The 24,313-nt window shown below is 44.0% G+C and overlaps 1 protein-coding gene across 3 annotated transcripts in view; it reads right to left on the bottom strand.

Annotated features, from left to right (window-relative positions):
• Positions 1-17,486, bottom strand: part of Opcml (opioid binding protein/cell adhesion molecule like) — a 1,130,894-nt gene extending 1,113,408 nt beyond the window's left edge. For 2 of the 3 annotated variants that reach the window (XM_042280598.2, XM_076575910.1), the window contains exon 1: positions 17,124-17,292. In XM_042280598.2, coding sequence (XP_042136532.1) covers positions 17,124-17,184 — 61 coding nt within the window. In that variant the 5' untranslated portion in view covers positions 17,185-17,292. Of the gene's footprint in view, positions 1-17,123 lie in introns of all 3 variants that reach the window. The other variant, XM_076575912.1, reaches the window with a different exon arrangement.
• Between the last annotated feature and the right edge of the window lie 6,827 nt (positions 17,487-24,313).

The raw sequence follows: 24,313 nt of genomic DNA, 5'->3' as shown, positions 1-24,313 counted from the left end.
ATTAAGAAGTATGTTCCCATTTTTATACAGTATTCAACACAAAACATCTGGAAAAGGTGAAGAAGTCAATGATTGGCTTCCAGGTTCTAGATAAAATAATTTTCCTGTGGAACAAATGAGAGAACCAGAAGCTTCTTGGAACCCACACACATCAGAAGTTCAAGTTTGATGATACGCTGAGAGAAGTCCACCTTTGACTGGCTGGGAGAAGACAGCTCACATCAGTTAGAAGGGTTGCTAAGATACCATGCTGTCTGTTTAAAATCAGAGCCGCAGCTCTCAGCAGAGTGATTTCTGTCCCCCAGGGGACATTTGGCTATCTATGTCTAGAGACATTTTTGGGCTCTCACAATGTAAGAGGTGCTACTGGCATCTGGTGGGTAGAGGCCAAGGTTGCTGCTAAACATCCTACAACCCACAGAACAAGCGTAGCAACAAACAAGAATCCTGTGGAAGGAGGTAAGTGTACAAGGTAAAAGAATTGTAGCACATAGATGTAAGGAGAATAAAGGGCAAGATACAAAAATCATAACAACTAGAACAGAATGTTCCTGAAGGACAAAACCAGCTTTGGACATAAGCCAGAGAGTCAATAGGCTCCAGAAAGTGAGAAACAGCTTGGAAGTGTGGGTTGCATATCTACATAAACTAACAGCGCAACAAGGGGAACAGGAACCACCTTTATGATCAGTTTAGAGGGCGCCCACTTGATAAATCGTAAGAGACACGTTAAAAACATGCTTCATTTAATCAGTCCAGAACAAGGCTTCCAGAGGCCAGGATTATGTTTTGGAGTATAAAATAAAAAATGGCTTCTCAGCCTTAAAAACTTGAGTCCCCGAAGGGCTTCCGTGGCTCAACTTTGCAGAGTGGGTGGCAGCCGTCAAACCAGAGAAGGCTGACATATGGAGTACAACATTGGTTCACACGCCTACTTATCTCGGTCAGCTCAGAAACACTGTGTCAGTCTGGGTCCTCTGAGAACCAGACATCAAGACAGGTTTGGATGTGCAAGACGTTTGTTTGGGGAAGAAACTGTGAAGGAAAGTGAAGGAGCCAGGAGGGCCAGCAGACGGCCAGCCGTGCCAGCCTGGTCTCTGGTGAAGGTGAGGGGAAGGCTGCTGGGAAGGTGAGTGGGAGGAAGCAGACACAACAGTGAAGTTCTGAGGAAAGCTTAAAGAGCCATCTCAGGTGCCTTCAAGTCAAAGCCATCCCCCAGAGAAGACCATAGCCCTACAAGGGCCTGAAGTGGTGTCTCTGCCATACTCAACCACGGCTGGGGAGTATCCAAAGGAAATGGCATCAGAGCTAAAAATAGCAATGGACTACAGAGGGCTGCCGGTAGCTCTTGGTCATCTACACCTCAAGAGCAGGGAACTGAGAAGAATTCTCCTAACACCCAGTTCTGGAGCGGGACTTGTGGTACCTCAGGATCAAAACTATGCTCAGGAAAGACAACCTTCTCCAGCTTTCCTTCACTCTTTTCCACGTCTTTCCATTAGCATCTTTTAATAACATTTCCTTCAATAAATTCTGACTATGAGACAGGAGATGGTTCCTTGCAAAGCACCATGCACAAGGAGGAGAACCTGAGCTTGAGTCAGTCCCCAGAACCATGTAAAAAGCCAGGCTTGGCAGTGCCTGCCGCAAGCCCCAGTGCTAGGGGGTGGGATTGGGAGAGTCCCAAGGGCTCGCTGGACAGCAAGTCTACACATGTGTGGACTTCAGGTTCAGGAAGAGACCCTGCCTCAAAAATGAAAAGAGAGATACCCAGCATGGACCTCTGCCCTCCTCATGTGCACTCACAGGTCCACATACCTGTACGTACACACACACACACACACACACACACACACACACACACACACCTAATAAGTTTTAAAAGAAAGCAATTCTAACTTCACCTCAGTGTGACTTTTTGGCAGGACAAGGGTTATTTCCAGCCTAGAGCAGTAAGGTAAAGCCCAGTGTGTCTAGGCTAGCTGGTACTGGGACCCAGACAAGACAGAGGGAAAGAGAGTAGGGATGCTAGAGATGCAGAATCACGAACAGTTGAAATAAATGGCCCCTGTCTTTAGCTTTTAATTCTTACAGAGACTATTTGACATTTCTTTCCCTTCAATGGTCACTGTGATGACTGAGATATTATTCTGGATGCTAGTCTGCATTCACTGATGGGTTACCCATTCTTACCACAAAGATAGTATTGTAGAAGAACAGTACAGCTGCTACAAAATGGGGTCTGCCACAGCAACCATAGTGTCCCAATACACAGAGTGATTTGTGGCCAGAGAATTATCTCTACAGTCATCCCAGAGGAACACAGTCAGGGTTGAGCCATTGTTAACCCTTTGACCTATAACAAAACTCTTTTTGAACATGAGAAAGAGGTTGAGGATGGTATGTGTATTTGAAATGGGCGTGGCATATGTGGCATTTGGATATACATGGATGTGTGGAAGAGTGGAGTCTGTGCCTATTTATGGATAGGTATATATGTAACTGTATGTATATGTAGCTGGGTGGAGTCATGACTGTGTGTGAGTCATGCACATAGGTATATTTATATGTGGAGAGCATACATGTCTAAGTATATGGAATATGTGAGTGAGTAAAACATAAAAGTGTGCATGCACGTGTGTATGGGTGTGTGGTAGAGTACGTGTGTTTGGTTGGGAGGGCAGTATGAGTAGATGGTGTGAAGGGGTTGGCTGGGTGGGTAGTAAGGATATAGGTAGATGGTATTTGTATGAGTGCACATGTGTGTATGAATAGATGGGTGATGCATGAATGGGTATGTGTATATATAAGGGTAGATAATGTGTTTGTGAATGTGTACAAGTATGTAGTTGGGTAGATGGTACGTGAATGGTAGGAGAATGGGTAGGTGGTGTCAGATCAGGTCTAACAGATATGTGGATTGATAGGTAGTAGTGCATGAGCATGTGTGCACAGGTGGGTGGGAGGAGGCATGCAGATGGGAGGCTTGCACAAGAATATGGCCCTGAAAGTGATGTCAATGGGAACCTGTCACTCCATCTCAAGATAGGCAGACTCTGGTTTCTGGTGCTGGTAGGGCTCAATTCTAGGTGGCTGAGTTCCATCTCACTCCCTGCAGCCCTCCTGCTGGGTGGCCTTGATCCTTCCTAGTACAGGTTAAATATATTTAATTCCCAAACCCAAAATCTGAAATGTTCCAAATTCCAAAACTTCTTGAGTGCCAACATGGCACTTCCAATGACATCCCGCACCTAGCCTCATATGACAGGCCTCAGTCAAAATTCAGATGCACTCAACATATTGCATAAAGCTACCTGCAAACTATGTATTGAAACATAAATGATGCATGTTTAGGGTTTTTTTCTACCTTCATGATCTCATAACATGCATGTAAATACTCCAAAATCAAAATCTGAAACATTTCTGATCCAGAGAAAGCATGTTGGGTAATGCAGATATAATTCTAAATGGTCTAATTAAATAAGAAACACAGAGCCAAATGCAGAGTTAAAAGCCCAGAGATCAGAGCAATAGCCAAGAGCTAAGACCACCTTATCTTACCACACACTGCTGTCCTTCCCCTGAGAGAGAGACCTTCTTCCTGTGTCCTGTCTTTTTATTGCCTTTCTGTTCTGTCTTCTCATGGGCTCTAAACCCAACCACATGATTTCCTCATCACTGCCTGTCTATACAGACCTCCAGGTCTCCATGGTTGTTACTGGGACTAAAAGTTCAGGTCACCTTGCTTTGGATGTGTGCTTGACCACAGAGACTCTGCCTGCCATGTGATCGGATTAAGGGTGTGTGCTACCACTGCCTGACTCCCACTTATGGGATCATTGTGATGTCTGATCTCCAGGCAACTTTATTAACATACAAATAAAATCACATTTTTTTTTGTGAAAATGAAAATCATATTTCAGCACAAATAAACTATCACCATAGGGTAAGGAATCCTGAAGCAGTCTTTGGCTTTAAGACATCCCTCACTCCTGCCATCTTTGTGCTCTCAGAACAGCTTCTGCCTTCACGTTGACTCTTCAGACAACCACTAAATATTCAGTGCACTACAAAGGAGTCTGCGGGGAATCTGAAAACGTAATCGAGGTATTTCTTATGTATTAACTTATTTGAACAAAATAAAGTTCAATCGCAGGCCTAAACGAGAGGTCTACTGCTGGTGAAGCGTGCCCTGAACTGGCACCTGGGAATACCAATAAGAAGGCAGGGTAACAGGAAGTGCTTTCTCTGCACTGGAAAAATGAGCATGGCCCATATCTTCCTACTTCTCACCACACACATACACAAAAAAAGATGAATAGAGCAACAAAGCATATAAGATGTTTTTATGGAAGACAGGGGAGGTTATAACATGCTGCCTTTGATTTTTCCAGCCTTCCCTCTTCCAAACTCTCCTCCATTGCTTCTACATTTGAAGGAAAACATAAGATAGGACTATGTTACTGAAATTTTCTTGCTTTCTCATACACATAGACCTCAGTGGTGCTTCTAGAAGACTAATGGAGTGGAAGTGTCAGCTTTTTCTCTATAACCCTAATCTACAAGCAGATGTACCTTCCAGAAAACATAACTTCAATCAACCATGCTCAACAATGTATGATGCGGCTCTAAAACAACCACTGAGTCGATAAGACTTGACCACATCCACAGTTTGTAATGCATGATATGGGGACTGTATGCTGGAGACTGAGCAGTTGGAAACCAAGCTAGAAAGTATAGCTGTCAGTTGATTCTCTCTCAGAAAAGCCAGGCCAGGAGATATTTCCATTCCAAAGAGGAGGTACAACAGGTGCACATCTGATCCTAGACAATACTAGGTTAAGTTTGTGGTTGAGGTACATGAGCTCTTCTCCAACTATCCAGACTTCAGCCAAGGCCTGCAGAACACTGTTGCCCACCAGACAGTGCTATGACATAGAGAATTACTTAGTGCAGTATTCCAGGGAATCTCAAGGATCCTTTTGAGAACTGTGGGCCAGTCAATACTACCAATCAACATGTTAGATTGGGGCAGGGTACAAGGCAGATGCACAGGCCCATAAATTACCCTTTTTCTGTTCATACATGAATTATTCTCATTATGGACCATTCATAGGATAGAAGAGGTCATGAAGCCCCAAGATGCTTTATGGTTTTCTGTGGCTTGAACAAACCCTAGGATTCACCAATCAGCTTGTATGAGGTGGAATGGATCAGGACCATAACATATGTTCAGGACAGCCAAAAAGACTCCTATGCCTCCATGGTCTCCTCCTTGAAATTCATCTTTCAGTGAGGATAATGAGCAGGGCCGGGAACTTAGACAGCCATAGGGCAGGTCTAGCTTGACTTTAGGCTGTGAGTCAGAGCCCCTTTCTACCCATGCCAGGCCTCTCTCATTGCAACACACATGGAGAAGTCCCTGTGCTCTGGCAAGGTCCACATAGTTCATATGGGAAAACAGAAAATACTTTATAGTGGTCTCCATGGGAACAGAAGCAAACAGAACCAATCTCAGGCCTGCAGAAGAGATATCAGGAGTTCCCTCACCATGCTGCCTGCTCCAGAGCCAGAATATGTGCCACCCTGACAACCACACTCACCACAGCCAGAGAAAATCATGGAAAGAGAAAAGAATCCCCAGGCAATGTTGGCCTATCCAAGACACACAATACCTGACTACTAGTAACTCAGAGGGCTGGGACTTCTCTGGGTACCTCTGAGATCACCCAGTTATTTTATGCAGAAGGATCAGCATCTTGGAGAAGTTAAAGCCCTTACCTATGGCCACTGGCCAAAGGCCAAGCCAGCACTCACTGAATCAGTGATCCCATGAGATAGCCACAGAATGGCTAACCAACCATCTGCTTTAAATATAGACTATTTATGTGAAAGACAGAAAGAAACAGTTGTCTGGGTGACCAGAAGCAATTGGCCACATCCTCAAATAGCATGAGTTTAAGCTGACATCAGTTGTCAGTGCCCATGTTCTTCCAAGATTCCATGGGGCCATCAGGAAAAGATGCAGAATCTCAAATGCCCACTAGTAGTTTTCATCATCCTTTCCCATCTGGACTTCACCCAAAGAGGCATCCATCTCAGTGCCAAGTAAGACTGGGAACTATCCTCTCCATGGGATAAAGCCAGGGACTCCTAAGGAAACCCCAGTTTCTCTTGGAGCCTGCAAGCAAATGGGCTATTTCCATCTGCCATGTTCTCTCTTCCAGCATTCTCCTCCTCTCATTGAAGAATACAGGAAATCCCTTGGCACTGGCCTGTTCAGAAGAACCGAGTTGGCTTATTCTGAGTAGCCTCAGGCTTCGCTTCCTTAAGCCTGTCATTGTAGAAATGGGAATGCCCCCAGGTGGTTTGACTCACCACTGCCATGTCTCCTCTTACCATCTGATCCTTTCTGGCATGCTTCTGAATTTGAACTCTTGTTTCTCGTTCTGAATTTATCGACAACTCCTTGCAGCTATCGTCTTCACTGTGCCTGTTTCCACTTTGCTGATTGTTAAGCAGAGGTGATGGGAGTGTAAAGGGAAGAAGATTGGCTCTTTTCACTTGCTCAGCTAGAGAACAGGTATGATACGTGTGCATGTGATGGGTACATGTAAGTCTACCATGAATCAGCGTGGAGGCCACAAGATTCTCAGTATGGATTTTCTCCTGGCTTAGTACAGTTCTGAGGCCAAACAGCTATTTGAAAAAGAGATGTTTTGATGGCATAGTAATGATAAAATCCAGCACCTGTCACAGTGTATAGACCAAAGAGGTTATGATTTATGTCAGCTTGACACAAATCTGACTTTTTTTTTCATTATACTACCCTAAGCATGTCCTTCCTTATACTGAGGAACCACATATCTCTAGAAGTCTCCCAGTTCAGTTGCAAAGGTCATTATTCTACATGGCTTCTGTTTTTGCTTTGTGCCCCCAGACTCTAATCCTTAGGTTTTTCCTATTGAGTTACCTTGCCCCACAATGTTTCTTCTGTGTGCTAATGTGAGTAAGAGTGAGGAACAGAATAGTAGCTGTGGTTACCCGACTGTTTTTCAACAGAACATCTGATTCAGAGGTAAATATTAGCTACCTTCTTCACAATCACAGAGGAATTACTCCAGAGTGGAAGGCCTGTGTTCCAGAGGGACTCCAGTCACTATCTGAATGTGACTTGACAGAAGATTCCCAGACCACTTTTGCTTCATTGGGGGATAGACTAAACAGGACCTATGATCCTTAAAACATGTTTACAGGAAGCCATGGATACCAAGCTCTGCTCTGGAGGTCCCTGGCATGGGTAGCTTAGGAGGAAGGTTATGCATATTCTGATATCATCATATTGATGACATATAGTTAGAATGTCCACAGTCACTTGAGAATCCAGTCAAAGCTCCTCTGATCACATCTTGAATTTTTCCAGAGGAAAAACTCATGTAGAATATAGCAGGTAAGACAACTAGAATTCTTCCATCTCTTAAATATATTCAGTTCAGTGGCACACTGGACTTGGTGGGCATGTGTTGAGGGCTGAAATTGGTATGTTTCCAGGAAGGGTAGAATACTAAAAGCCACTTATTCCTGTTCCATGGCTAGACTGTATATCAGCTGAGAAAGAGAGAGAGAGAGAGAGAGAGAGAGAGAGAGAGAGAGAGAGAGAGAGAGAGAGAGAGAGAGAGAGAGAGAAGCAGGGTGCTAACAGTAGACCTTACAGGTTCCAAGAGTTATTGTGTTGACTCTGTGTTTGTTGGTAGAATCAGACTCTGCAGCCTCTACAAGTCACCCACAAGATTCCTTTAAAGACTGGCAGGTTCATTTCTGCCTCTATTTTCTAATCATCTCTTCCAGAGGTCTAAGACAAGGTTTCTCCCATCTGAGCTGTGTCAGTGACCTCCCAACTGCCATGTTCATCTTCAATCCATTCTACAAGCTTCTACAAGAATGAGATTAAAGGATATAAACCATGGTCCGTACCCCATCACATGAATCATGTCAATCATGGTCCATCAATTCTAGAATAATAACCAAAATGTGCTTCAGAAACTATTTTTGTTTTCTGACCCCTATACAGCAAGTCTGGCAGCCTCATCTTGTACCACACTTTTGTTGTCTATGCCCTACTCAAGTAGGGGGATGAGCCCTTAGTTTTCTCAATGAGATCCTGTAAGGAACAGAAGACTAAACAGGCCACTTTGTGTTTAGAAAACGTGGTGCCGGTATAGATATGAAGCATTAGCCAAGACGGCTAAGGTTGGACATCTGGGGGGACTAATGTGTCAGCAACAAAATGGCTGACATTGATTGTCCAGGGAATCTAGAAGTAAACAGTGATGTAATCTGTTATGTAACTATTTCTGGCAAGATGCTGCCTGTATGTGGGTTTTATATAAGTGTGGCTATGAGATGAGAAGTTTTAGCCTTGGCCTTTGCTTCTGTCTTCACCATTCTTTCTGTTTGTATCTGCCTGTAGATCTGAGTGTCTACTTCCTTGCAGCCTGTGTTGGTCTACCCATGTGCCTATGCCAGCCAGTGTGTAGACCTTGTGTGCCAGCATATTCCCACCTCAAAGCCTGTGCACTGATGAATAAAGAAAGTCTTTTCTTTATTTTCCCACGATTCCGCAAAATCTCTTCAACCTCTTGGCCTCCCTTGGCCTGCCTCCTCTCCTGGCATCAGAGCTTGAACCTCACAGGTACCCTATTTATGCTGTCTATGCCGCCTGCCTTAATTACCATTATATTTCCATGATGATACACCATGACTAAGGTAACATATAAGACACAGTATTTAACTAGGCTTGCTTACAGTTTCAGATGGCTAGTCAGTAACCATCACAATAGGAATCATGGCAGTCAAGCAGGCAATCGAGCAGTAGCTGAGAGCTAACATTGGATCCACAAGCATACAACAGAACGAGAGCAAGATCGGACCTGGCATTGACTTTTGAAGCCTCAAAGCCCACCCTCAGTGACATGCCTCCTCCAATGAGGCCACACCTCCTAATCCTTCTTAAGCAGTCTACCAATTGGGATCCAAACATTCAAATAGGAGCCTCTGAGGGCTATTCTCATTCAAAACACCACACTGCCCCCTCCCCTTCCCTGTGCCTTAGAGCATTTCTGCTCCTCACCTTTTCAGGTGTTTCCTCAGTTGTCACTGTCACAAAGCTTGCTGGCAAGATCAGCTCTCCTTATAGGCACTCATGGAAGCACATCATCCATCCTTATCTTTTTCTGAGTTGTGCTTTCACAGTCATAGAAGTGTTGGTTTGATGCATGTGTGTCGCTTGCTCCATGCATGCTATCCAAGCACTGTAACCACTCAGCTGCACACCCAGGCCACACCAATCATAACTGTTTTAGTTTAAACATTGTCCCACAGTAATCACCCCCTAAATATCTTAGTTGAGAAATGAACATGCTGGGCACTGTGAAGCATTCACAGATTAACAAGGCAAGTTCTCTGTCATCCATAGCCCAACAGCCGTGATATAACAGCACTGGGACAGACTACGCTGTGGAAACAGCTAGGTATAAAAGTGATGTCACCTTATAACTCTTCTATCTGACTGAGCCCAGTTTACCTTTCCCATGGGAATGACAACCTGCTCAAGTGTCACTTGGTCATGTTTAGCTTGCCCCTGTGCCATCTGCATGTTCCTATCCTTAGTACTTAGACATTTTACTTCTTGTGAATGATAAAAGTCCTTCTTGTGTCACTATAGTTCTCAGTTATTGGCACAGGGGCATGACTCTAAATTTCAAACAGACACTCTGTTTGAACATGCTGAGTCATTTCAGTTTGTATGAGGCCGATGGCCACTTTAGGGCCACATCCATGTTTACAGAACGTCTCATACTCTCAGGTGTGTCTATTGGGATGTGAGTTTCACAAATTTGCAGTTCCAGTGCTGAGCTCTGATTATGTCTGGTTGGCAGATCACAGCTAGTATTGACTGATGTTCATGAACCCTAGAATGAAACTCACACCTAAGCATTCTCTATGCATTGCCATCTCCTACTAGCAAAATCATTCTCAAGTTTTATGCTCACTCTCAAAATGAGTGAGTTGTTGACCAGTACAACCCAGGGCCACAGACATTTTTGAGAATTCAGGGGGATAGATGGAAAGGATATGCAGACTAGGCTGACACATAATGCTGGTATAAATTTGACTGTAGTCTCATTCATTGTCCATTTATTCACTTGCTCACTCACCCACACAACAAATACTCTGAGTACTTATTCTCTGCCACTATGGTAGGTACTGAGGATATGCCAGAAAACAGAATGCAGGGACTGAGGATATGCTGGAGGACAGAATGGCACAGCTTCATGGACTGCAGTATATGGAAGAAAAACAGGCATAAAATCAATACATAAACTCATGGTGTTGCAAAAAGATCCTGGCACTAAAGACTTGCATAGTAAATAAGGTCTAGTCTACCTTAAAGCATGAAGAAGGTTCTACAGAGCAGGTAATGTTTTTACGAAGTTCTGAAGGAAGAAAAAGATGCTTCATGGAAAAAAATATAGGAAGACCAGAATTTTTATGGTTGAGTGAAGCCTTTGAGAAAGGAGAAAAATAAAGAAGCCTTTTCTGAAGAACTAAGATTGACCAGAGTGACCAAAGCCAAAGGCTGGAGGAGGAGGGTACAGGGCTAGATCGCAGCCTTGTGGACTTTGTCCAATTTTGAATTGTTTTTAAAGTCAATGGGAAGTCTGCATAATCTGGTGATATTACACAGTCTTTTGCTAAGCAACAAATGAGAGTAAAGATAAGTCATAAAGCATATGACAATTGTTCTCCTTACCGAATCCATTAACAAACTCCCAGGTGCAGTAAAACAGCATTATAAATTTGAAAAAAAAACAAAACCAAAAACAACAAAACAAACCATGAGTTCAAGAATGGCCACTCAGACCATTCCAGAGTGTCTGTCCCTTGAAATGCCCAATGTTCTGTTTTTCTAGATCTTGGACTTCAGTGTTCAATCCAAGTGTCACTTACCATTTCCTAGGAACATGCAAACAGCCATTCCAATCAATGGCCTGTGCCCTGATGCATCGATTCATTTTGGCCTTTCCAGGGGTCTCTCAGCATACTGTCCCTGCTGGTTAAAGGCAATGTGCTGCCTCATAATGATCATGCTTTACACTTAGCCAGCACATTGCCCAGGGGTGTCTCCTAGCATTTTGCAAACACTTAATTAAGTTAGTTTAGTGGCTGCAGGGGAGTCCCAGCCTCTGGGCACCAAGGGTTCTGGATAGGAAGGGAATCTTGAGAGATAAGTGAAAGTTTTGCCTCCTGTGCCTACTGGCTTTGGGGTACAGAAGAGAATGGGGGGCTGTACAGGGAGTTTCTACACTGCCATGGAAGCATTCACACATGAATGGCATGTATGGCACAGGCTCCTGCGATGTGCCAGTAGGGAGAGAACCAAGGCTCAAGGTTCTAGCTGGTGTTCTAGAAGGACAGAACCTTGAGGCAAGAGGAAGACTACTATGAGGAGCTGATAGTAGTCCTTTGAAAGTAGCTAAACTGAAGCTGTGTTTGTGTGCCTGTGTGTGTGTGTGTGTGTGTGTGTGTGTGTGTGTGTGTGTGTGTGCATATGTGTACATGTATGTATGCATGCAGGGGAAGGAAGGAATTTTTGATTGCCAAGGGATGAGGACACTCCAATAGTGGTGTGTGTGTTTGAACACCTATAGGGAAGTAATCATAAGTATGTTTTTGTCTTTGTGTTCTTTCTTTCTGCTCCATTCTGAGATACCTGTATATGCTTCTGAGTGAAGGATCAGAAATCCAGGTACCGGAACTGTATCTGTACCTATTATAACACCCCACCTACAGAAAGGCTCTGGAAACTAAGGCTTTAGAAATAAGCCACACATTCTAAGTCTTGGGCTCCTGACCATGGCATAAATGGCAAGCACAGATGCCTTTGGGACCTAGAGTTACACTTCGAGATTATCAGGAGTGGGAGAACAGAACAAGGCCACCCCCCCCAACAAGGTGACACCAGCCTGCTTAGCCCCCATACCCGAAAGTTTCCATCGACAACCAAAGGTGCTAATATCCACTATTCCTGACAGCTCGGCTTGTCAGCAGCCACAGGCCATCTGTGGGCTGACACTTGAGTTCAGCGACAGGAAGAGTGGATTTGCTTCCACCACGCCACCACCCCCGCCAGCTGCAGGCAGCTGCAAACAGATGGCAGCCATCCACAAGCAGACAGGGTAGCAGACTGGTGGGTCCCAAACCATGGAGCTAAGGTGAAGAAAGCCTAGCCCACAGTCTGAAAAGAGTCACAAGAACATGGAGCTATGAGATCATGCTACTAAAATCCCCACACCTCTTTTAGGCTGCTGGACAAGTCCACGTACCACATAGCACACCAAAAACATTACAAAGCAGTATCTTAGGAAAGCAAAATGACTTATGTATCCACTAGTTTTCCACCACAGAAAACTGAAAGTCCAAGTCAGCATACATCCTCAGTGGGGTCAAAAGGAAGGAAAAAGGCAAATCGAACTTATGGTTTTGAAGCAGGAGGATATCTTGATTTGTCAGAACTTATATAAAGTCCTGTTGAATAAAGGAATTAGTGGGTTGTATCCTGCTAGTTTTTATCACCATGGAAAAGACATATATGAGTCAGTACAGTTCCATTTTGTCTTCCTCTTTCTTCATCAGTGAAGACCATCCTTTCCTGGTTACCTACACAGGAGCATCATTCTCCATTTGCTGTGCTGCTAGAGATGGGATGAGTTCTATTATGATAGTAATTCTTAAGTTCTCTCTTGTTACTATCTAACCTAGTTTTCTGGCTGTTTTGTCCAATAAAAAAAAAGAAGGTATATATAGCTGGAACCCATTCTACAGACTGGCAAATTGAGAATACTCCAAATAGCTCTGAAACAAAGCTTGCCACTTCTCAGCTTTCAGCACACACAGAGACCCATTGGGTGGGAAACTGCCCACTGAAACTCTGCCCTGTGAAGCTTGGGAGCTATGAGCACAAGTGCTAGCTATTTCAGTGGTTGACACAAGACATATGGGTACTAGAACACGACAACAAACACAGGCAGATGCAGACTACTTAAGGCATCTCCTGAATGTCCCAGCCTTTGGTGCTGTGACTGAGGGGGGCCATGTGAGGAACACAGAGAGGCAGACAAGACTGGAGCAACACACGAGAGTCTCATTCCACCTGGGACCACTGATTGATCTCACTGGTGTCACCAGATGGTGCTGAATGCCAACAGGATGTGGTCTGGCCTTATTAATATGCCAATCATTTAAAGGAATTGCGAGCCACATGACAGCTGGAGTGGGAAAGGAGGTATTGGCAAAGGGGTGATGAAGTCTTTCAATAACCAGACGCCTAGACCTTGTTCTTAACTCTTAGAGCATCTGGGGATGGATTACAGTCTCTTGCTTGATTCCTCTTGCACAGGAGGCCAGCCTGCCAAAATTCTTGACACTAGTAGGGAGTGGGTACAGAAGTCATCAAAATTGGCTCAAAGTTCCTTATGCCCTTGCCTGAGACTCAAGAGCCTTCCTGAAGTAAGCTACACAAAGGGTAAATGGCCTGCAGAAGAGGAAGACATCTTAAGCCCAGGGGAATTTTTCCAAACAAGCCCAAGGTTTTCTGACAGTCAAAAATAGGAACGGTGTTTAAGACATGGCCAAGTCACACACCCAGGTTCACAGATCTGTGCACACTGCCATCCTTACAACAAGTCCCTACTCACTACATGGGAGAGAAGACCCATGGTGAGGTAGTGGTAAAGGACACGCAATAGTAAAGGTCTACAGAGAAGAAAAGTAGGCTTCCAGCTATAAAACCCAGTCTTTCCAGTCCCCAGGACACTTCAGTTTAGAGCCTACCCCACCCTGCCTCGGAGCCATGGTGCCCTTCTCAGAGCTAATATAAGTGGGTGGAAGATGAGTTTTCACCTAAGCACTGCATTCCATGGACAGTGGGTTTGAACTACAGACAAATGGTCCAGAAGTCATCAGAAGGACCTGAGGTGGTCCGTATTTAGCCATATTCTTGTCTAAGATAGACTTTACATGTTGATCTGCCCTTCTCTCTCCAGATGGTTCTGATGCAACTATCCAACAGTCTTAACTTCCTGCTTCCCCAACCTACTTATCTTTCTACCAACCCCCAGTTTCAAGGTCATAAAAGGCTCCTAGGACTGAGGATATGGCTCAGTGGGAAAACATTTGCCTACCAAGGGCCTATGTTTCAACAATGCACACACACACACACACACACACACACACACACACACACACACACACCAAACTCAGCTCCATCATTCCCACCCTGGACACCCAGGGTCTCAGGACAGTGCTTCTTAGCATGACACATTGCCAACTACATCCTGTCCTGTCTTGAGTGTGAGCTCAATAGTCTGCCCTTAAAATTGTCTTCCCACCCTAGAGATTCTGCCTAGCGAAACAATTTATGAGCATCAGTCTCCCTCTGAGAGGTACCAGGCAACAACAGCATTAACCTGAAAATGATTGTGAGTTGAAAAGGTGCTTTTATGAAGAAATGAAAAGCTACAGAATGCAATGGTATGGATGCCTAACCAGGTCAAGGTTTTGTGATAACATTATTTGTTTTTACATTCTGGGAGAGTGCATGGCTAAGGAGCTGGTGTTAACCTCATAGGAAGAAAAGCATGATTTCAAATAAAGAAAAAAATAAAAAGAAGTCTTCAGACATTGAAGTGAGTAAAAGAAGTGAGAAATGAGGAGCCCCAGGACTTCTGGATGCAGATGGGTTCCATTCTGGATCCTGCTGTAGGCCTTGGGTATGCTCCCTTCATTCCACTTAAGCTTCTCTTCATTCTTACTCTGGATCTTTCAGGTAAGAGCATCCCTCAGGGTAGGGAGCAGAACCCACCGACTGGTGCAAAGGCAACTCTAGGCTGATGTCTGTCCTGCTCTCCCAAATAACTTCAGCTTCTCTGTCACCCTCACCCTCGATCTTAGGGTTCAAGAACTAAGGTGCAGACCACTCTCATGTAGCCAGTTTTAGGGAAGATGTTTCTGTAAGCCAGGACTGCCTGCTCCCTACAAGTGCAGGTGAGTTGTACTTTAGGGTGCTAGGCTATTCGTAGAGGAAAGTTTTGCCCCAGTTCCGGAGTTCCTTTGAGGTGCCCTGTGTTGTAGCCTCAGCCCACTGGGTTCACTCCTTCCCTGTCCTTGGGGAAACTATGAGGGATGCAGAGACTTTGTTAACTCCAATCCAGAGTACATCCTTCACCCATTCCCCCCCAACTCCTTCCTTGAGAAAATCCTAATCCAGCCTCCAGAATCACAGTGGAAGGAGTAATCAGTCTATGGTGATCTTCCTGGACTCTCAGGAAAGTTTAACATTTTTTAGAGGATCAGAGGCACCCACCTGGCTCCCTCTACCAGGCTCAAGCAGGTACTGAGCACTGGGGCTCTGCCTGTGGCCTTCCCCACTCCCCCTGGTACACTGGAGACCTCAGAAGAGGAAAAGGACACCCTCCCAACTCTGGACTTGCCAGACCCAAATGACGTCTGGGAATTTGGTTTTCAGAACCCATCTCTTCTCAGAAAAATGCAATTCAAAACTTAGGAGGGTTGCATAAAAATTTCAAATTAATTAAAATTGTTATTTAATATTTAAAGTGACACAACATTATATATTGGATATCTTTCTTTTTAAAATTCAATCTTCTCTTCTTTCTTCCCTATAAGCTTCAATTTATTTTCTAATTTTCTCTGGTAGCTTAGAAATACTTTAGAAAATTATGTTTAAAAGAAAAAGGGGGAGCCAGACTAAGGGATTCTGAATATAAAATGAAAAATTATGTATTTTACCTAAGACTAGATATATGAGAATTAAGAATCTTAGCTGGTATGTCTGTACATATGTAAGGGAATTTAGGTTTAAGCTAACGAAAAACATGTATCTCAATTTGCAACAAGAGAAAAAGATTTTAGAAAAAGAAAGAAATGCCCCTACAGATGAGGTTTAGTGCTGAAGACTTCGAGACCCTTTGATACTGCCTAAAATGTTGGCGAGCCTTCCCAGTCCCTTCAGCATTGTGTGAAAGATGCCTGCAGGCATGGTCCTCTGCTTGCAGAGGACTCCAATGCAATTACCAACCCTATTAAGACGTGCTGGATTCTGCACGGAGTCTAGCAGGCTGACTGGGGAGGGTTGCGGCATCTTACCTGGTCACTGCAGATTTGTTTTCCCCAAACAAGCAAGTGCTGGCAAAAGAGCACAGCATTAACATCCCTTCCCAAGGTAGAGACTGTCACAGTCCTAGACTCCACTAGATTCCCCAACCTTTCCTGGGCTTGGACCGATCAAATCTGTTAGGGAAAATTCATGTCTGCTGTGATGTCAGAAGTAGGAAGGAGAAAGTGGGAGATTTATGTATTTCAAAGGCACAACCTGCCCATTTGGTGGAAGGATAAAGAAAGGGCAAGAGGTGGTGGAAAGATTGTGTTAAAACAACCACCAAAAAAATACAGTAGCGAATTCATAAAAGGCTGAGAAGGGATACAGGGAGGTAGAGATTGAAGAGGGAATAGAGGAGAGGGTTCAGAAGGGAGGGAAGGAGGAGAGAAAAGAGCATTTGGGAAGAGAGAAAAAACAGAAAGGGGGAAGAAAAAAGCACAGAAAACAGAGACGCAGAGATTCGGAAAAACGGAAACCAGTACGGGATCCAGTCCGTGTTGCAGGTCCCAACAGAAGCGCAAGAAGGCTTTTGCACCCCGGAGTTTAAGCACCTCTTTTATCACCCCTGGGACCACAACTAGCCAATGCCAGTTGTGCCTTTCACAGAACCAGCAATGCCTTGCAGCACGGTGCAGATCTCGAACCCAGCTCTCGGGAAGGGAGCAAATCGCGTGCTGTGGGCATCTGTGTGCGTGTGAGCCAGCTAGCCAGTGAGTGTGTGTGTGCTTGGGTGCGTGCAAGCCGCAAGCCTACCTTCACTCACATGCCTCTTGCACTCCCTCTTTTCCTCCTTGCCTCTCCCTCTTCCCCGTTCCCCTTCTGCCCTAGCAGCGTGCACCGCACCATCGCTGGGAGAGAGAAAACACCCTTCTTTCTCGGGTACCTGGGATGAAGAGCAGGGCAGTGGTGGCCGAGAAGACGATCCAGTAGGCGGGATGGTACATCTCGAGGCTGTGGCGCGCGGTGGCCCGGCTAGCTCCCGCTGTTGCTGCTGCTGCTGCTGCTGCTGCTGCTACCGAGGCTGCTTCCTCTGTGCTGAATTCTGAGCAGGTTTAAATCCAATGTTTGCAAAGGGAGGGAGAGAGCAGAAGAGAGAGAGCGCGCGCGAGATGGGAGCAGGCAGACAGCGTCTCTGATTTTTTTTTTTTTTCTTGCACATACACACAACTGGTAAGAATCATCAGCACCAATCTTCACTGGGCACACAGCAGACCACCTCCAAGGCATGCATTGGCTCCACTCTCCTGAGCGACAACGGGAGACTTTCCTTTTGGGAAAGCTCCACTCCCAGGGGAGTTGAAGCCTGCCCCTTGCGCACCCCCTCACCGCGCAGCAGTACTGCTGGGATCTGTGTGAGTATGCCAGTGTGCCTCGCATGGGCACATCCGCTCCTGGGTGGTCAACGGGAGGGATCTGATACCCTTTTCCTTCCTAGATCTTAGCCCAGCAGGGCTCAGGACACAAGGGAGAGGAAAAGGCTGCTTTCTGGCAAAAATTGACTAATGCCCATGCCAAGGCCTTCTCCTTCCCCCTTCCAGGTCTCCAGGCCAGGAGACACCCAGAGCTGCAAGCCACAGAGAACCCAGATGTTGTTCAAACGCACCAAGTCCCCACCCTACCAGGACGAGCGCGCTTGGAAAGCAATCGGGCTCCCCAACTGGAAGATGGGCTTGTTCGGGGTTTTTTTTTCTTTTTTCTCACCAAAGATAACAGGGAATTGGCCAGATCCCCATAATTAGAGCATTCGGGAATTCTACCAAGACAAAACCCCCAAACAATTGCCATGGTCCTAGTAACATCCTTAGAGACATATCCAGATTAAATCTCAAGGGAGAAGAAACTTGCAGAAGTCCTCAGAAGGGGAAGGCTCACAGTGATGCCTATGGCTTTGGCCTTCCTCTTTCTTTCTTTCTTTTTTTTTTTTTTCCTTTACCATGGTCCAGTTTGCCTCCATGTAATGACAGTTTGTAGGAACCATAATTGTGCACCTCAGAATACAGGCAAAACACTTGCTCCATCCACACTCCCCAGAGTGTGAGTAGCACACTGCTGGCATGCTGCCTGCACTTTGAGGATGGGCAATGAGAACAGAACTGGATATTACAGAGGTTCTGGGAAGAGTACTTCTGTTACTAGGTGCTCTCCAAAGACTGCCATGGCTGCTGGGATTCTTCCCCAGCTTTGTGCACATGCTCCACTTCTGATGTGTGAGTGGCTTTCCGGGTGACAATTCTCTTCCTTCCTTCCTTCCTTCCTTCCTTCCTTCCTTCCTTCCTTCCTTCCTTCCTTCCTTCCTTCCTTCTTTCCTTCCTGGCTGCTGCTGTGATGTATTCCCAACACCTCCTATGAGACAGGGATGTACAAGTGTTATTTCAGTTGTCCCCACCAAGGTCCTGCCCCATAGACACCATTACCCTAGGATTTCAGTTCAACAAGTGACTTGGGAAACATTCTATAGCTAATGAGTTCAGATTCAAACCCGGGTCTATACTACCATAAAACCAGTTTCAGTGAAATAGGAGGATGCACACAGCTCATTTGCGTCTAACAGAACTTCCCTCTTTCTAGAAAATAAAATGTTAGCCTTTAAACAAATCATTTCCCCCCTTACAAACACAATAATTAATAGCGTCATCACCAACACTTAGGAAGTTCTCACTTTCCAAGGCTGGATCTAGGAAGAATGTTGTTTGTTCTTATCTGCAAAAGCCATATAATATATCAGAGGATTCCTCTAGGAAAAAAGGAATAGTGTATTAGTGATATATATATATATATATATATATATATATATATCACTATATATATGTGTGTGTGTATGTGATAATAGAATACATATATTTTCCATAGTAAAGTTGCTTCCTATTGAGCCAGCAGTTGGAAAAGATGTCACACCTAAGCAGACCTATTAATGGACCCTCTGAACAAGGACGGTATAAGACTGAAGTTCTAAGGAATCTTTGCCAGTTGCTGAGGCCTCTGATGCACACAGAAGCCTGAAGGGCAGGAAGGGATCAGACAGACCACAGAAAGGAAGCAGACAGTACAAGGAGGGGAGTTGGCAGATACACACAAGAGGTCTTTAGGAAAACCAAGAGAAGCACTGGGGGAGTTCATGAGAAACAGGGAGAGAGACCTATAATTTAGAGATCCCCTGTTATGCTGGGAAAGAGTTAATTTCCTTTTGAGAAAAGGAAGACTATGAATGAGGGCCATTCACTCGTGGAAATGTGCTGGGGAAAACATAAACTGTCTTCATCTTAGTAGACATAGAGCAGATCTGATGATAGACTCTGGTGGCATTGGAAGAGGAAAGAGGTGGTCCGGTTATAGTGCTGAAGGATTAGTCTTTTGGCATGACTCATTAACTGCCCGTTGACTAAGGACTTCAGATATGGCATCACATTTAATCCTTAGCTGATTTGAAAGATGAAGCAACTGAGATTTATAGAGATCAAGTAATTTATCCAAGGTCACAGAGCTAGTAACACAGCTCAAATTCAAACCTGTGTTCTTCTGTTTTCTCTAATCAAATCTTTTAATCTTCTCAAAAGATAGTGATAGAGGTGTACTATCCTTACAGCATAGATGATAGAGCTCAAAAGGCTTAAACAGATTCCTGTAGGTTGTGGACTATTCATCTGGGGTTGGGGGCCAGCCAGCCTTCACCTCTTACAATGGCCGGTGATGAAAAGGGAGAGAAAAGAGGAAAGGCTCAAGAACCTAGGTACCACTGAGCTCCTTCACAGCACTGAGTAATTTCTGCAATGATCAACAGTCCCTGTAGCCTCAACTGTGCACTGAGCACCTGAGGACTCTGAGGAGCACTGGGCACAAGCCCTTCCTGATTCTCACAGGGACTGCAACACCAACTTCTCCTTAAGCACATTAGAACTATGAGGAGCACTCAACACGGCCTCCCTCCCGACAGCAGTCAGAGTACAGGCTGTATTCCTCTGCTTTCCATCACCATACAAACTCCTGAGAGTATCACCTTAGTTTAGGCTCACATCTTGGGATGCTGTATCCATGACTGAGTACATACAAAGCTTTTAGATCTTGTGCTTAAAACATCAAAGCTAAGCAATAGCTGTGATAGAGTACAAACACCCTGGTCATGCCGAAGAATTGAAAACCAGGAGGAGGAAGAGGCTAAAGGTCCACTGTCTCCTTTAAGGGTACACTCCAGTGATAGGTGACCTCCCATCAAGTCTCCCTCTAAGGTTCTAGCATTTTCCAACAGCAAGCACAGAGAACTGTGCTTTCAACACATGGATGTTGGTGGGGAATTAAAGAACACACAGGGGTAAGCTACCATACCTGGCCAGAATATTTTTGCTTGTAAAAGCAGATATGGCTCAGTGGTAGAGCTTTTACCTAGTATGCACAAGACCCTGACTTCAGTCCTCAGCACCACAAAACTGAAAGAAAACACGAGCATTTGCATATTCTAACAATCTCCCTTCTAATCTGTGAGTTACTTCTTAATTAAATTCACACTTAACAAACATCAGTGAAGATCAGGAAATAATTTATGTTTTTTTTTTAATTCCCGTGCTTGACAAAGTCTTTTGTAAAGACCACATAAATATGTATTTTTACTGATCAATTCTTCTAGGTCTATTATATGACTAAAACATATGTCTCCTTTATTTTTTTAAAAAGTAGAAATGTATAAATGCATATTTAATCAATAGATGGCACCAACTCTGAAAAGAGATATTACAGTCTACTGGGTCCATTTAAGCATTCTTAAAAAGTACAAATAAAAAATAAAAATGCTTCAGTGCATATTTACTAGGGGAACTGTTCTCTTCTCTGGGATAAATAATAAGCAATTTTATACCTTCTGTGATTTTTTTCTTCTTCCAAAGCAAACAGAGTCATCAAAGTTGTGTTTAAATAACAATAAAGTATAGCAACAAGCCAACTGGAAGTGGAAAGTTTGTGTGGGAAGACAAGAGTCATCCCTTGGGAGGCTTCTGCCCTTTGAACCAGTGAAGAGGTCAAGTAGACTTGCTCATGTGCAAGGCTGGCTTTGCTTCAGAAGAAAGGCAAGTGGGTAGGGATGGGACCTTCACCCTTCCACTAATGAGTTTCCTATTTGTCCCACCTCTTTGCAAGCTCACTGGCCATAAGCAAGGATATGTAGCCTTCTTCTGATCCATATTTCCCTTTTATGTCATTTTATGAAGGAAGTTTTTTTTGAGAGTATTCCTACGTATCCCAGCCTTGCCTTGAACTTACTATGTAACCCAGTCTGCCCTAGAACCCTAGATTCTCCTGTCTCAGCATACTCATGCAAGAGTAACTGTGAACCAGGTAGTACAGCTTCTTTCTTTTATATACAAAGAACAATATGAAGAAACTCCCTTTGGGTGCTTCATGCAATTGTTCACTCATTCACTCATGAAATATATAGTATAAGCCTACTATGGCCTGGGTATATGTGTGATGTGTAGGAAATAAAATAAATTTTTGAAACTCTTCTTCTTTATCCAAAATCCACACAGTAGTGTGAAGACAAACATCAAACCACCAATTAAACCATTGACTATATTTGTGACAAGTGCCTGTACAAACACCGGCTCCTGGAAAAGCAGAAAGGCAGAAAGCAGTTCAGCTCAGGAGAAGAAGGTGTGGCCGGTGTGAGAAAGCCGCCCAGCTGAAGTAACATCCCTGGGATCCTGACAGGGGTTGCCATGGGGGCCAGGCAGACAAAACTGTCCACTGCAGCAAGAACAGCTCATTCAAAATCCCCAGTCAGGGCCTGGACTTGGATAACACCAAAGCTCTCAGTGCTGTCCACTTTCATGCAACCTCTGCTCTGAGACCAGCACTGCTCCAAGCAGTGTGCGGCAATGGACAGTACATGTGGAATCTGATACATGCTAGGAAGGATGGATTGCAGACACAGTAACACTTGGGATCTTGGTTAGCTTTTGCTTGTAGGAAATAAGAGGATGGAAAACAACCACGGCTGACTTAAAGCTGACCCTGCTATCTCAGTTCTACATATTCCAAAATGCACTGGGGTCTCTCAGACTATAAGTGATTCCCAGAGAACATCTTACTGCCTCCAGAATGCGCATTAGCTCTTTTAAATTACAAAGGTCCCACTTCATTCACAGAAACAATAATTTATTAAATGACTACTTTAGGAAGGGAATAGCAAGCCTGTCTTCCACTGTCCCTGGGGCTTGCTTACAATCCGTGTCTTTGTGAATCGGGTCTTAATCTCTTTATGATGCTTCCCAAAACTGTTAATGTGTTCACAAAATATCTTGTTGTCAGTGAAGATAATCTCAACAATAAATATCACGTAGGACAGATCCACAACGTCCCAGTTTGTCTGAGAGCTGGCTAGCATGCATTAGCTTTACCCTTCTCTCCCACCAAATGAATGTTACAACACAAACGTTATGAACATATGAGGTAAGAGATCCCCAAGACCAACAACCAAGCTGAGATAATTCAGAGCTGTCTGACTGCAAAGACCAAATTATTTCCATGTGAACTCTAGGATCTTTAATACATGGAGCCATGACATAGGTGTCAGAACCACACATTTTTAAAATAGAAAATATTTTAATTAAAGTAATTTATGCTTGTTTTATCTGGTTTCCAGGGCTTAATACTCAGAGTGAATCAAACAGTATCCCGAACACCACCACTCAGTAGCCACCAGTTTTTGTTTGTTTGTTTGTTTGTTTTGAGGTAGGGTTTTTCTGTGTAGTTTTGGAGCTTGTCCTGGATCTCGCTCTGTAGACCAGGCTGGCCTCGAACTCACAGAGATCAGCCTGGCTCTGCCTCCTGAGTGCTCAGATTGGTTTCCTTATTTCTTTCCACTATGTATCACCATTCTTAGCTCCTCACCCATTGCTTAATGTAATGATTTGAAAATGATCTGCTGGCTCCCTACCACAGAAGATGTTGGGTTAGCCCATACTGAGCCCACTGCTAGCCCCACTGCTCTCCTCCCTCATTCACCCAAGATAAATCTGTCAAAAAGTTTGAGTGAGTCAATCTTTGATTGACAGTTTAATGAGTATCAACCATTGTCCTTCTAATAAATTATTTTGCCTTTTCTGGAGTTGATAACTTACATGCCTTTTTGTTGCATTTGCTCAATTTTTTAATGGACTTGCCATTAAATCTTCCCAAGCACCCTGCAGAACTCTAAAGTATATCTCAGTAACAGACTAAATGAGTAACTTCTCTGAACAATATTTTAAAGGCTTTCTCGGGAGCTTCCCAATTCCCTCAGAGGCAGCTATGACCTGAGCTTTCCTTGTTCTGAATTCACTGTGTTTCTCCCGTCCTTTCTGGATCAAGGTTTTTTGTTTTGGGTTTTTTCTTCCTAGATTCATGCTCTTATTTGTTTTAATACAAGGCACCACTCTATAGATTCTGAGAAGGCATAACTCAGAGAGTCTTTGAAGGGACTTTGCATATTTGAATATGGTCATTCTCTTACCTAACTTAACTGAGACACAGTTGGCTCTGCTACAAATAGAGTAATGGATTGACAATGAATATCCCTTTGAAATATTTGTAAAGAGATTCAAGCTTTATTTTTGTTTTTTGTTTCTCTCTCTCTCTCTCTCTCTCTCTCTCTCTCTCTCTGTCTGTGTGTGTGTGTGTGTGTGTGTGTGTGTGTGTGTGTGTGTGTGTGTGTATACAGGTAGTACAGGTACATAAGGCATAAGGCATGGGTGAAGCTCAGAAGACAACTTTGGGGAATGGATTCTATCCTTCTATCATGGTTTCCAGAGACCCAAACCAGATTACCAGTCTTCCATGGGCAGCAAGGACTTTTATTTGTTGGGTCATCTCATGGGCCACCTTCTTCCAAATTTTGAAACCAATTCTATAATTTTTGTCTAAATGTAATCAACACTTGATGAATGCTACTTTTCTTTTGTATGAAAATGTTATCATTTTCTCTCAGCACACATTCAGGGTATTTGCTTTATATACATGACTTCCTTAAACTTAGATACATTTCTAAACACGGACACTATTTATTTTATTATGTTGGACACTCAATAAACCCCTTTCCTTTATTCCTTT

The sequence above is a fragment of the Peromyscus maniculatus genome, chromosome 7, assembly GCF_049852395.1.
Source record: "Peromyscus maniculatus bairdii isolate BWxNUB_F1_BW_parent chromosome 7, HU_Pman_BW_mat_3.1, whole genome shotgun sequence".
In the NCBI taxonomy this organism is placed as follows: Eukaryota; Metazoa; Chordata; class Mammalia; order Rodentia; family Cricetidae; genus Peromyscus; species Peromyscus maniculatus.
Note: the sequence above shows the minus strand (reverse complement) of the source record. Positions and strands in the feature narration are given on the sequence as shown.